General features: G+C 39.8%; 1 protein-coding gene across 3 annotated transcripts in view; it reads left to right on the forward strand.

The window, feature by feature from the left end:
• Positions 1-15,290, forward strand: part of ak6 (adenylate kinase 6) — a 69,771-nt gene that overhangs the window by 38,853 nt on the left and 15,628 nt on the right. For all 3 annotated transcript variants that reach the window (XM_036130982.1, XM_012856327.2, XM_036130981.1), the window contains one exon: positions 10,508-10,653. In XM_036130982.1, the coding sequence (XP_035986875.1) occupies positions 10,508-10,653 (146 nt within the window). The remainder of the gene's footprint in view (positions 1-10,507; positions 10,654-15,290) is intronic.

The following is a 15,290-nucleotide window of genomic DNA, read 5'->3' on the forward strand; positions in this document are numbered from 1 at the left end:
ATCAGTAACACATATTTAGTGTAAAGCTCAACTTAAACATGTAAAACAAAAAATAGCAATAATAATAAATTAAAGCTTATTGCCACTGACAGGGAATTCTCTTTACGGGGAAAAAATCTACCAAAAACAGGCAATTTCTGAGGTAACAGCAGGGAGCAGCATTACCATTTTATGTTCAATACCAAAGTTTAACTTGGCAGTGGTTACAACTAACTTGTTTCTGTCATATTCGATGCTGGAAGAACTTTAAACTGAAATGCTTGCTAACTCGATATGCTTGCGTTACTTGCGTTTATTTGACGTTGACACACGGTTTTTTGTTGTTGCTTTCTTGCGTGCATATAGTGAATGGCAGGGAAAAACAGGCAAAAATACATGGATACTTTGAAACGAGAAGCGACTTCACCGACGGCGTCGATGCAGACCCACTCCGCTCCGCACAAAACTTGTTCCGTTCGCCAACTCACCGCCTCGCCTAAGCAAATAGCGTACCGCGAGCGAGCTATTTTTAGAAACGTAACGTCACATCACGTGGTACGCAGTAGGGCAAGCTTGCATAGTCCGTCGCTGTTTCGCTGTAAAAGAGACGTGCGTTACCCTTGGTTTTACTCGGTAAATGACTGCTTTTTCTAAATCTAAGACCATGGTTTTTAAACATTGTTGCTATGGAACGGGCAACAGCGACTCGAGGTACGCTGATCGGCCGCATATGAAGGATGTTTTCTTCAAGACTGCCAAGGAGAAATGTGTGCGCTGGGTACACCGGTGCGGTCAGCCTACACAACAGTTCAACCCGGAAAAAGTTACCAAATTCAAGTACATATGTAGCAAGCATTTTGTTGGAGGAAAGGGCCCAACCGAAGAACATCCTGACCCAATTCCAGCGACATCAAGTAGTGAACAGGTAAGAGTATTTTGGTGGCCGACATGTTAATATTGAAGCGCCTGCTACCATGATAACATATAGGCTACCATGATAGCATATAGGCTATCATGGTAGCAGGCGCTAACATGATACCCTGCTACCAGGATAGCTTACTCAAAAACATTTCAAATAAGACAAACATTAAACATATACCGATCCCTGGACGGACGCCATGATCGCCGCGCAGGAAAAAAAAAAAAACAAAGCTTACCGTTCGATCAAGTCGGCCCGTTTTCCGGTTTTTTAAGCCCTCGACACTCAAGCCATCGTTTGAGCTGAAGGTTGGTGTGTTCTTCGACAGTGCGGCCAGTAATCCGTGCGCCTGGGACATCATCTTGGGAAAGTTTAACGGCTATAAAGTCGGTCATATCGCTGTTTCTGTTGCGCGTGTAATAGCTGGTTGCTACGGGCGTTCTCTACCTGTATGTCCTACCTAAGCGGCAAAAGGGGCGTTGCGCTTGAGACGGTGACGTCACGTGCGCGGTACGCTATTCCTGCGGGAAACACCACCTTCCGCATGTCAGCTTTGTTTTTTTCCACCCAGCACCTTTCTTACTCTGAATCCGAGGCTTGGCTGACAGCGAGGTTATTGGCGCATTATCGCCACCTACTGTTCTGATTCAAACCCTTACACCGCAGCAACAGACCTTCACAAAATAAAAGCATGTGAGCAACATGCGTTAACATGCGTTAAAGAAAATATCGCCGTTAATAGTCTAATGAGTTAACGCGAAATTAACGCGTTAACTTGCCCAGCCCTAATATATATATATATATATATATATATATATATATATATATATATATATATATATATATATAATATGTATGTATACTGTATGTATAGGCTATATACACAGACACCGATATATATATTGGAAGAAAGAGAGAGAGATTTATGTGTATATAATTTGTGTGTATATTAGATTAATATGTAACTGCAAAATATGTAAGTGCGTGTACATTTTTCATCCAGTTTGACTTCAGTTTAAATAGTTTTGGTTCTGAATAAATATGTGTAATCTGTCTGAACGGTCACGATCACTGTGAACATATGATTAAAATGAGATCTGAGCTGTCTCCTATTCATTTTGACAGCAGCTGTCTGATCTGTGGTCTGACCCAAGATGGCCGCCCTGTAGGCACGTCGGCCTAGCGGCCGGCAGCGTACAATGGGGCGTCTACGTATATGATGTCTATGCCAAAAGCTTGCTTGAAGTTGCCATGACAACGTAACGTCCGAGAAGTTGTTAATTAGGCTTCAAAATAATTAAATTATAATCCAAATACACGTAATATTATAGTTTTAAAAAAAGTCTAAATCATTTCCCAAAATATTTATAAGAAATGTATAAATTGTGCAAAGTAGTTTTAATACATTTTATAAAAATCTGCCTCTCGCCACTAGGCAGTGCTGCAGCACCCCCAGAACCCCCACTTCCCACCGCCATGTATGGGATTTAGCAAAAGAAGACGCCAGTTTCAACTGTTTTACGGCTGGTTGAATTAAAGTTTCCTTCGGTGTGTGGGGGGTGTCGACACGCAGAGTTTACAAGAGTTGCACTGGATTACTTTTTAGGTGGAACAAATTTGTGCTACTGCTACCTTTTGTGGCAATGGTGTTACGGCATGTTTTGCAAATTACCGCATTTTGTTCAACATCCTCCTTGTGAAAGCATAACCACTGCCATATTATTGACCCAGTGCTGTTTCTCTTCAGACCCATTTTCTTATTTACCTGAAACTCCCGCTGTCGCCATAGCTCTCGCTGTCTCATCAACATAAGTAAGCGCATGGGTTTGTTGTTGTGTGTGTGTGCGCCAGAACACTTTCTGGTTTGGAGGAGGAGCGAGTGATGCGTTCACAGCATGTGGGAAAAACTAAACTGACAGTGAAATAAATACAGCGGCTCAATCTTGCCATGAAAATTTACACTCGATGGTCGCAATAAAGTAATTTTAGCCATCGCGTGAAGGGAAACTTGAGATATATATTGAGTATATTCAATCTATCGCCCACCCCTACTGTCCCCCTCTTCTATTTACATTAGGAATTGAACCGTTAGCAATCAAGCTAAGAGCAGAAGATAATGTTATGGGTGTCTACAGAGCTGATCAGGAGCACAAGTACACTGCAAGAAGAGAACTAAAGGTAAGTCTAATTTTCTTAAAATTTGTGTATTTGCACTTGATTTGAGCAGGTAAATAAGATGATCTGCCAATGGAATACGATTTTTGCACTTAAAATAGGAAAAACTCATCTCCGTCATCTTATTTCAAGTGAATATATCTAATTATCTTATTTTAGGAGTAAAAATACTCATTCCAATGGCAGATAATCTTGTTTAATTGCTCAAATCAAGGACAAAAACACTAATTTCAAGAAAATTTGACTTATTTTAGTTGCCTTTTTGCAGTGTATCTTTATATACTGATGACCTCCTGCTGTTTGATCATTTGTGCTCTATTCCCCATGCACTTACTGTTTTTAAACAATTTGGTACTTTTTCAGGTTACAGGTTACATTTACATAAAACCGAATTACTTTGTGTAAATCACACACTTCATGGCTACATAGTGGCAAATTATTTTTTTATAATTTTATTTATTTATTTTTTCTGTTTTATGTGGGAGTTTGTGTGTTGGAGTGAAGTGGTGCTATATAAATAGAATTTTATTGAATTCAAGATTGGATTTGCAGACTTTTCCAAGTTAAATTAGATTATGTCACTTACCTGGGTGTCAAGGTTGCTCACAAATATAAAGCTCTCTTAAAAAATAATTTTGTACCACTTCCTAAAAAAACTAAGTCAGACCTTCAAAGATGAAATAATTTGCCACTATCGTTAATAGGTCATGTCAGTTCTATAAAAATGAACATATTACCCAAGTTCCTTTATTTATTTCAGTGCATTCCATGTTATATCCCAAAAAAATTATTCGAGACACAATTATGTTGAATGATAAATCTCCCAAAATGCTTTAATGCAGAGACCTATACCAGAGGGCGGATTGGCTCTGCCAAATTTCCTACCTGCTTTGTTGACCTCTGCTTTCCCTTTAGAAGTATGTACCTATAAATGCAACCCTCTGCTATATAACTCTTTGACAATCTAAGTGCAGTGTAGGAAAAGATTTGGGCTACATTCTATGTCAACCAAAGCTCCTATTTGTTCAAATCACATGTTCCCACCTTCTGTGTCTGATTCTGCTTTTAAAATCTGAAATGAATTAAGTAAAGTTAAACACCTTTTCATTGATGGGACATTTGCATCATTTACACAGCTTATGAAACAGTTAAATATTCCACGTACACATTGATTCCGTTATTTACAACTGCGGCATTTTGTGAGGAATAGATATCCCTTATTTCCTAAACTACCTGAGGAAACAATTCTTGATAAAATCAAAGGTGTCCCCGGTGTACCCGATGCAGGACAGAATCGGGTTCCCTTATTCACACTTTCTAGGCTTTGTTGAAACTGGATACCTATTGAACTTCTATATTCAATATACTTTCAGAAATATACAATGTTAAATTTGGCCTCTCCGCTCTAACTGCAATTTGTAGCTTTGCTACACTGACTGCGAGACGTCTTATACTTTTGAGGTGAAAGCAGGAGGCCCCTCCTACACATGAACAATGGCTTGCAGAGCTCATGAGGTTTTTGCATTTAAAAAAGATGAAATGTACATTAGTAGGTTCAACTTCTAAATTTTTCAACATGACATGGCAGCCATTTTTACAATACATGGAAACATTCAGAATGAGTACCTCATTAAAACCAAATCACTGCTGTGTTGTTGTAGTTGGCTGTGGAGTGAATAGATTTTTGTATTTTCTCTTATCGTTGTATATTGTATATGCTTGCTTGTTTGTTTTGTATTTGTGAGATTTTTTATTCTGTTATGTGGGGGTTTTGTGTGTTGGAGTGAACAGGGTCGTGTGGAACTTGAATGCTCTGGACAATGTGCTGTTGAAAACTAATAAATAATGTTTAAAAAGAGAGGAAAATACAACCATTTTAGTCACATATAGGCCCAAAATGTAATCTGTGACTTAAATTTTGAAATTTGGGAGCACAGTACAGCTTTCAGCTTCCCATGTAGAGTGTTTGATAAAAACATCAAACATGATAGTTTGTTCAGTAGTGCTTGCTAGGACCATATGAACTCTTTAGTCATCTTTGGCAACCATGTGATAGCACAACCACTTGAGGACAGTATTCCTGCATGAAAAAGCTACCTTATATGTAGCAAATAGAATAGAATAGAATTCAACTTTATTGTCATTGCACTGTCACAAGTACAAAGCAACAAAATGTGGTTTCTCTGCTTTTAACCCATCCCCTAGGGGAGCAGTGGGCTGCCATGTGCGGCGCCCGGGGAGCATTCGGGGGTTAAGGGTCTTGCTCAGGGACCCAGAGTGCAGGCAGTGGTTAGCACGCTGCTCTAACCACTAGGCCAGCACTCCCCCTAGGGAAACGTTGTACAGATGATCTCATCTACAATTGTGATACTAAAGAGAACAGAGTATCTCAGGTGAGTTGTCACAGTTACTTATATGTTTGGAAGACATGGACTCCCCATTCGTGGCCGTGGTGAAGTTAGAGACGGCGTGAACGGTGGGATTTTTCTTGCTTGTATGGAGTTTTTGCAGGAAATGTATCCCTTTCTTCAAAAACATAACCCTCTATCAAATGCTCAGTACATCTTAGCAACATCCCAGAATGAGACGATTGACTGTTGTGCCCAGGATGTCACCAGTGTTGTTGTATCTAAAATGACAGTCCAAAATTTATTCCATTATGACAGATGAGGCAAGGGATGAAAAATCAGAGCAGTTAGCTGTTTGTGTCAGGTATGTGTCAGAGGGGACAGTGAAGGAACGTCTCCTTGCACTTGCAGAGATAAAATCATTTGATGCCCAGCACATTGCAAATGAACTGTAGCAGTAGATTCAAAATATTGGTCTGTCAGACCTTAAGAGTAAGGCACACATATATGATGGTGCAACTGTCATAACCGGGTCCACTGGAGGTGTACAAGCACATTTTAGAAGGCTCCATCCTGAAACTGTGTACTCATGTACTTAACCTGGTGTTGTGTCACACGTGCAAGGTCATCCCAGAGGCTTTTTAACTTGTTGGAGGGTTTGTACTCAAACTTTTTTTTAGCACATTTCTAGTGAATCATCATAAGTTCTTGGAGGCTCAGACAAGGCTTGGATTGACAAAAGTGTAGTTTGTGCAATTTTCCAACACTCATGGGGCATGTCAGTTATGACAAGAGTTAGTGCAATTCTTGAGACATTGGCTGTGTTTCCATCCAATTCTCATGCAAATACTGAGCAAACTTTTAAAATAAGAGAAAAATGTGCATCAGACTTGTTTCCAATTTTCTGCTTGGTAGCGAATTAACCAGGAAATGCATAGCATAACGTTATCATACGTTGATGTTGGCTGTAATAAACAGGAACTAAATGTTGCTAACTAGCATGAACCACAGATCAGTAATGGAGTGAGGCTATAATTATGCCGATTTTTTTTCTTAACGGATGTGACTTAGAAATGCTTGCGTCACTTCTTTGATACACACATACCTATTGTTGCTTCCAGCCCAGCCTTCTGCTGTTATAGGAATATTTGACAAGACGGCGGCAGCAGAGACAGCTGATCAGTCCATATGAGGTCAGAACTGATTCGCCAAATGTGTTTCCATCCCCTCTTTATCGCATCTACTGTAGGGCTTGCCAAAAATCTAAATTGCGATATATTTCAACCATAATTGTGGTTGCAATTTAATTTGCAACAAAAATGGCCTGTAGAGAAACATGTTTGTAAACAAGGACTATTTAAATCAAGAAATGTTACCGTTTTTATTAGTCAGAATGTTGTTCAACAAAATAGCTTTTAAGAGAATAGCTTTTAATTGAGTTGGACAATTGTTGCAAAGTGCACTCAACAAACAAGTCTTTGTATTAAACAGTTTCACCGTTACTTAATGCTATGGTGAGATTCCTAAAAGCTTCTGATAAAAAAAGTTTCCATGTGGAAGGAAACCCACTTTAAACAAATTACTGACATCTAAAGGACATGTCTTATCCATTAATTGTTACATAGCCAAAACTTGCACACCTCTGCAATTTGGAAATTGTGTCTTTTGAAAGTGTGATTTCGAACTCAGTACTGAGGATAAGTACCTTCTAAAAATATTACTCATAGCTGGAAAGAAATCAATAACAAGAAAGTGTCTTGGTAGGAGCCCTCCGACACTATGTGACTGGTTAGCCACTGTTGAAGAAACGATTACCTTCTCCATAACTCCAGGAAAACAAAACTCAAAAATATTGGTTGTAATGGTTTGCATATAGGAATTCAAAAGTAAGTTGAGTTTTATTAACTTATTACTCTGGGTGGTAATTGGGGTTTAGTGCTGTGCGTTACGGCTGAACTTGGTCCTTCTGGATAAAAATTCCTCCTTTGTAAGACTCTTCATGGAAATTTACATATTTTGTACCCTGTGATCCAATAATCTGTCAGTTTTTTTTTGTGATGTACTGCAGTCCCCCCTCCCTTGGCAACCTCTGATCTGTTCTGAATAATGGTCACTGTCCATGTTTTTTTTCACTTATGTTACATTTTTTCTTGTTATGTTATGTTTTGTCATGTATAAAAATACTTAAAAAAATAAAGTTTAAAAAAAGTGCAATTTCATTGCAAATGCAATTAATCGTCTAGCCCTGCTTTATTGTTTGTTTGTTTTTTGTTTTTTGAAGAAGTCAAACACCCCAAAGAGCGTAAAAATGTTTTGTAAAATTAGTCAGTTAATTCAAATCTTGCCATTTCCATCAACCGTTTCTAATACGATACTTCAAAATGCACATTAAAAACGTTGATGGAAACGCAACTACTGTCTGCAATTTTGGAGCGCCTTTCCACCATTAACTCCCCGTAGCTCTTGGTTTCAGACTGAAGCTCTATAAGTTCTCATAATAAGTATATGCACTGCCGATGTTCCAGTCACTTCTTTCTATAAGTGAAGGAGTCCACAAGCTCCTCCAGAAAGAGACTTTAGACCTGACAGGTCTAAATCTAACTATGATATACAAACAAGCAATATGTGATACACTTAAGGGCAGTTGCACAGACGTATTTGCTACAGAGCTGTTTGAGAAAACTAAAGTCCTTTGCCACACACACAGTATCTCTGAACCAGATGCAAAGACAAAGCATACACTGAGGAAAATGGAAGATTTTGTGCTAGAGGCATCTACAGGTTTATGCACTAAATTGAACAACTCAGACACATAGAAAAAAAAAGAATAGCCTTTCCCTGTGTGGATAGGATGGTTTGTGAGTTTGAGCAAAGATTGTGCAGTGTAGATGTCGGGCTACTGAAAAGCATCCAGTCTTAAATCTGAGAACTTGAGTGAATCATACTTGAACGAATTTGCAGAACACTACAGCATTGACTTGAAAACAAGGTTCTGGTGGCCAGAAACGTTCTTGCTTGGAAAATAGAGGCTTGATGTTCAGATATGTTGTCAGTTCACAACCTCCTTGGTTCAGACATGTTTCATTTTTTAATGGTAACCGTCCAAGTTACCCTAACAGTGCTTGTAAACAGCTGCTCACATCAAAGATCCTTTAGTCCACTGCATCAGCTGTGCTCCTGGCTGGGTCAGTAAAGACTTCAGTCTTGCAGTCATGTCAATTGAAAAATATGTGCTTCAGCATCTGAGTCACAACAAAGTGATTGACAGATTTGCGACCCTCAAAAACAGACACCATTCTTTGATGCTTACACCCACCAAGTAACTGGCCACAGTTGTTATGCTCTTTACACATGGTGTAATTTGTTAGAGCTGCCACTAGAGGGTGTGCGAGATGAAAAATGTAATGGTGGTCTGACTGTTTATTCCCCACACAATAGACATGTAAATAAACTAGGGCTGTCAATCGATTAAATAAATTAATCTAATTAATTACGTACTCTGTAATTAATTAATCTAAATTAATCGCATATAATTTTTGCTGTGAAAGTATTTTAAATATTTAAATTCAAATGATTCAATGAATAATCAGCATTAGATACATTAAAGTGCTGTTTTCAACAGCAGACAAACTGAACTAAACAGATGCCAATGTCAAACTGAACTCACGTCAACCGGAGACGTCAACTGAAATAATAATAAAAAAAGATAACCTGAATTTAACAGACGTCAACATATTCCATATTCCAATCTACTTTTTAGGCTAATTATACACAATTTAGACCTAGTGCTATTTTAACAAACAAGCATTTTATTAGTTGTTATCTCTTATCTGATGTATTTCAGATGTTTGGCACTTTGTTTTTCCTCGTGTTAAAGTGCTCTTTAAATAATGATGACATTCATGATGATTATGATCAGAATAAACTTTTGCATCACCTCCCAGAATCTGGAAAGAAAAGAGACAAAACCATTTTTCACACCTCACTTAGTAACTCTAATATTTTAGTTTAAATACTTTAGCCTAAATATTTTAGGCTAAAATATTACACTTTTTATTTGTTTTTCTTCAATCCCTCTGTGATGTTTAGTAATTTCTGCCAAAGGCTGCAGCATTTTGATTTAATTCATCTGAATGCAGTATTTGCAAGCCATACTCTGATTGGATGGGGAAAAAAACTGTCTGTGATTGGCTTTAACAGCGGAGCGAGCGCACAGCTGGTGTTGAGCGTAGAATGAGCGGGTGTGCGCGAGCAAAGTAGCACGCGAGCAGAGATGGAACTCACCGCGAGGACAGTGGGTTGAGAAGAGTTTTTCAGACCGTGCCAGACCGGTTTTGAGCGTTAAGAGTTGTTTCACTGTGCACTTGGATTGGTTCCTGCGCGCTCAAACAGAAGGCACGAATATCGCTACATAGCAGCAGCGCTGTCTTCTTCTCTGTCTTCATGCGCCTCCCCTGTGACTCTTTGGCGCCTCACCTATTGAGAGGGAGAGGAATTGGATGAGAGAATTGCAACGGATCCGGCAGAAGAAAACGGGCGAGAATTAAAAAATTTCTTTCTCTCTCTCCTGACTACGCGGTTTACATCAGCAGAGGAAAAAGAGAATTCAGGCCGAAAGTTTTGCCTACAAACAGTGCTGCCCATGCTGCTGTGATTGAACCGGTGAAGAGCACTGATGCGCATGACACGCCCACACCGCTCCAGCCTCCGCTGCTGCTGCTGGTAAAATTGGTGTTAGACGCGATTCCTTGACTATGTTCACTCACAGAGCTGTAGTACTTTTCAATGTGATTCAGACAGGTGCAGTTCATTTTAAAGATGCGGCCTTAGCACATATTCAGACAGAAACAGGGAAACCGGAGGTGGGGCTGCGGGGAGCCGAGATGTGTTGCCCTGGGCATGTTTACCTGTTGAAGGTAACTGCTGTGAAACAATCATAAAATTTCTCTGCGCTCTGTTATTGTTACTCTGTGACGCTTTACAGATTAGACCCATTTAAACAAAGAACTCCATGTAAACAAATTAAAATGTGTTGAATTTGGCAGTCTAGATGCTGAACATAATCTGTGTTCCTGGAATCCCACAGGTGGTGGACGAGCTGGATCAAAAGATGGTAGAAGGTGGAGTGATCATTGATTATCATGGCTGTGACCTGTTTCCTGAACGATGGTTCCACATTGTTATTGTACTTCGCACAGACAACACTCAGCTGTACTCCCGACTTGAAGACAGGTAAAGCATTTTTTTTATATATTCACCTCATTATACTGAAGCTCAAAATTGTTAAACATTTTAGGGACTCAGTCAAGCAAGCCATTCGTTTTGATTATTGTTTTTTCAGCATGTTTTGGATTTTATTTTTAACTTCAGACAGAAATTGCTCCTGAAACACTCTGGGCTTAATTGATTTATAAGACCTTTAAAGAACAAGAATTCAATTTCAATTCAATTTTATTTATATTGTGTCAATTCACAACACGTCAGCTCAAGGCAATTTACAAAGTCAACTTCAATCAAATCCTCCAGACCAGGGGTTTTCAAACTCATTGAATATGAGCCTCCCCTTGGAATAGGTAAAGATAACCACGCCCCCCCCCCCAACCACAAACCTACCACACACAGGTCCCTGCAGTAAATGCATCTTTCTTTTGTGTTCCTTGAATGCTGTGTTTCAAAAACTGATAGATCCAATACAGGTGTATTTTGTACACTTGTATTTTAACAAAGTACATTCATAAAAAAGGCCTATTCATAAAATATCCATCCAAATATTTCCATTTTACATGCTACTTTTACTGAAACATCACGGACAGAGGGCTTAGTTTTAAAATTGAGCTGTCATCTCTTATCTGATGTATTTCACATTTTGTTAAAGTGCTCTTTAAATAATAATGACAATGATGATGATTATGATCAGAATAAACTTTTGCATCACCTCCCAGAAGCTGGAAAGAAAAGAGACAAAAACATTTTTCACACCTCACTTAGTAACTCTAATATTTTAGTCTAAATATTTTAGCCTAAATATTTTAGGCAGTATTTGCAAGCCATACTCTGATTGGATGGAAAAAAAACCCTGTCTGTGTTTGGCTGGGGGAGTGGACAGACTTGAAGTCGCGAGCGCAAAAACAGCTGAGCGAACGCACAGCTGGTGTTGAGCGTGGAATGAGCAGGTGCGCGTGAGCAGAGATGGAACTGAGTGCGACAGTGGGTTGAGAAGAGTTTTTCAGAGTTAAGCGTGCGCCTGACCGGTTTTGAGCGTTGAGAGTTGTCTCACTGCGCGCTTGGTTTAGTGGATTAGTGACTTTTTGGCGCCCCCCAGGGGAGGCGCGCCTCACCTATTGAAAACCTCTGCTCCAGACAGATTGGTCAAAAGTTTGCTATCTTAGGCTACGTTCATTAAGGCATGCCTTAATGCTCAATTCCGATTTTTTTTTTTTGTGTGAAATCTGATTTATTTATTTATTTATTTTTTGCATGGTTGTTCACATTTCCAAATAAATGCAATTTGTATGTGATCTCCTGTGTGAACTGAATTCATACAATTTAAGAGTCCCGCGTGCGCTGTTGAGGACGCGATGACGTCACACGTAGCAAGCGTGCTCAGTGTTTGGATTATAATGCATAGCAGGACGCAGAATAGTGGTGTTTGTCGAGTATCAGTGACAAACAGGTCGGATAAATGCTACATGGCCATACAGACACAGGTCGCATTTGAAAAGATCAGATACGTATCGGAATTAGGACCACATATCCAAGTGGCCTGGGTCGCATTTGAAAAAATATGATCTGTGTTGTTCATTTTCACTGCCATGAAAAGATCAGATCCAGGTCACATATGGGCAAAAAAATATAAATTGGGTCACTTCAAGCTGCAGTGTGAGCATAGCCTATGTAAACCCAGCAGATTGTGTTTAGTCTTGACAAGCAGCTTCACTCCTTCTGAAAGAAGGTGTAGCAACAGTGGACAGACTACATTGTTGATTGTTTTGCTGTAATCCCTTATACTGAGCATGTATGAAGCAACAGTGGAGAGGAAAACTCCCCTTAAACAGGGAGGAAAACCTTCAGCAGAACCAGGCTGAGTGTGAACGATCATCTCCCTAGACCGACTGGGGGTTAGAGAAGAAAGAGTAGAGGCACAGAAGCACACATTGATCCAGGAATCCTTTCTATGTTATATGGTAATTGCGGATGATCTGTCTCCCCCGGATCAAGACACAGCTAACAGAACGCCTGACCAGGTGTACCTACTATGAAGAAAAAAATGACAGAGAACAAAAAGTTAAAAATGAAATAACAAAAAATGCAAATTGGAGAACTGTAGGGGAACTCAGCATAGTGAGAAAACAGACCCTGATGTCCTCCAGCAGCCTAAGCCTATAGGAGCATAACTACAGAGATAGCTCATGGTAACCTAAGCCACTCTGACTATAAGCTTTGTCAAAAAGGAAAGGTTTTGAGCCTAGTTTTAAATGTAAAAAGGGTGTCTGCCTCACAGACCAAAACCGGGAGTTGTTACCGCAAAACCATTGACAATGCAGATGACTGTCCCCTGAAGCTCTTCGCTCTTTAATGAAGACTGAATACTGCTTGTCAAAACTTGATGCAGTCTATTGGGTTTCTTAGATAGGAAACTTTTTGAGCTATCTGTATGATTGGATTGAATTTGACTTTGTAAAGTGCCTTGAGATGACATGTATCATGAATTAGTGCTATATAAATAAAATTGAATTGATTTTAAAAAGTGAGATTAAGGTCCTGGTGGACACTACAAATCAACAAACAGAAGAGGTTTTATTGCTTTGCAGTTTGGATGAGGGAAACTAAGGGTTAAATGTTCAAAGGAGTTGTAGGTTTTACCGTAATTATCGGACTACAAGCTGCAACTTTTTCACATGCTTTGAACCCAGCGGCTTAAACTGTGATGCGGCTATTTTGTGGATTTTTACAGGCTAACAAGCTTTATGCCACCAAAACATTTACCTTAGTCTCTTTGTAACAGATCAATAAAATTACTGGAAGGGTCACAGAGGACCAATTAAATTGTTAAAATCAAATCAAGCGCTCTGACTAAATTCTTTAAGTCCATCATTTTGTGCTTTGAGCACACACACCATCGTCATGGAAAATACACGGTGAAACACATATGTTGCAACTTTCCAGTTTAATGCCATCGGTCTGGCTGTGAAAGAAGGAAATAAAGATGCTGCACGTAAGCTTGGCATCAATGAATCGATGGTGAGACGTTGGGGACAGCAGCCTGAAGTATTTGAATGAGGTGTTTCCACGGTGCAGATCTGACTGAAAGCCAAAACCATCACCACCGAAAAGAAAATTTAAGATTTTAGAGGTGGACCATCATGTTGTCCAAGATTCATGTGACGGAAGGGCCTGTCCATCAGGGCATGGACAACTCTTGTCAGGAACTCCCTCCCGACTATGAGGAAAAAGTTACAAACTTCCACCAATTTATTCAAACAAAGATAGCCAAAGATTCCATCGGTCCCTTTGACGTTTGACCTGCCTCTCACCAGGACAGTTAACAAAAAAGGTAAATCCTCCATCATGCTGAAAACAACCGGCCATGAGAGAACACATTTCACCTGAGTCCTGGACTGCACAGCACCCGGACAGAAGCTGCCACCAATGGTGTTGTTGTTTTTTTAAGTGGATGACGATGCCAAAATTGGGGGAACTGGACTTTCACTCAGTTTTTCTCAAAATGTTTCAACCGGAGTCTTTGTCAATTCTTGTGGCTCGCACTTGAGTAACCAGTAGTTGGAGCGCTGCTGTTTTAAAGTACATGGAAGCCCGTCCTCCGAGGCACATTCCAATTCAGATGCAAATCAATGACCTATCCGTCACTGTCCTGGGTTGTTAGAGGCTGTTGCTTGGTGTTGTGCAATTCTATCTATTTAATTATGTATATTATTAAAAGTTATAATTTGGCCCGAGCAGTGAAAGCGCTACAAAGGCCTATTTTAATTCTATTGTTATTATTATTTCTCTCCTTCGAAAGAGAGCGCCTGTTTGGAGGCCTAAACATAAAACTCTCAAAACTTTACCCAAAATTATCCCCCGCGTGAAATTTTTGTATTTTAATGGAATATAAAATGGGCTTAGCCAAAGAGCTTCACAGCACCCCTTCATGTCAAGTAGAGAAACCGGTAAGTCTTACAGATTGAAATTCGGTACATAGTAGCTCTTCCGGATTCAAGAAAAAAAAGCTTGTTGGAGGTATGCCCTAAACCCAACAGGAAGTCGGCCATTTTGGGTCAAGCGTCTTTTTTGGCGGGAATTTTTCATTTTCATGCATGTAGAACTTTAACAAACTTCTAGCTCATCTGCACCAATATCAATGTGATCAATCCTAGTCCAGCCCCACACAAGAATCCACCCCGATATTTGGTAGGTGTGGCCCATTTCCTCCACAGTGCCCCCTATCATCACTAAAACAATCAGCCCAAGCCATTCTTTGTCTGAAAATTATGAAATTTAGTTCATATGTGTAACTTCTCCGGAGCTACAAAAAAGTTTCATGGAGTGATTGTCCAAACCCTACAGGAAGTCAGCCATTTTGAATCACAGCTGTCATTTTGTCCCTTTCGCTTTGTCCCTTTTCCCTCTTATGTGGAGTTTTTGTATGTCCATGAACACCGTCCGGCAGGCAAATGTCCTTGATGGAAAGTCTTTATCACTTCGCTGCCCAACTTGACGCCTCCACGGATGTTAGCAGGGGAGGAGGGAGCAGGGGGGAGTAGTTCTGTGCGATTTCCGCCATAACATCCCAGGGGAAAATTTAGATGGTGGGAAAGATTAAAATACACAAATTGTTATGAGAACAAGCCGAACCAACTTTTCCTTGA

Source organism: Fundulus heteroclitus, unplaced genomic scaffold (genome assembly GCF_011125445.2).
Source record: "Fundulus heteroclitus isolate FHET01 unplaced genomic scaffold, MU-UCD_Fhet_4.1 scaffold_40, whole genome shotgun sequence".
Classification (NCBI taxonomy): domain Eukaryota; kingdom Metazoa; phylum Chordata; class Actinopteri; order Cyprinodontiformes; family Fundulidae; genus Fundulus; species Fundulus heteroclitus.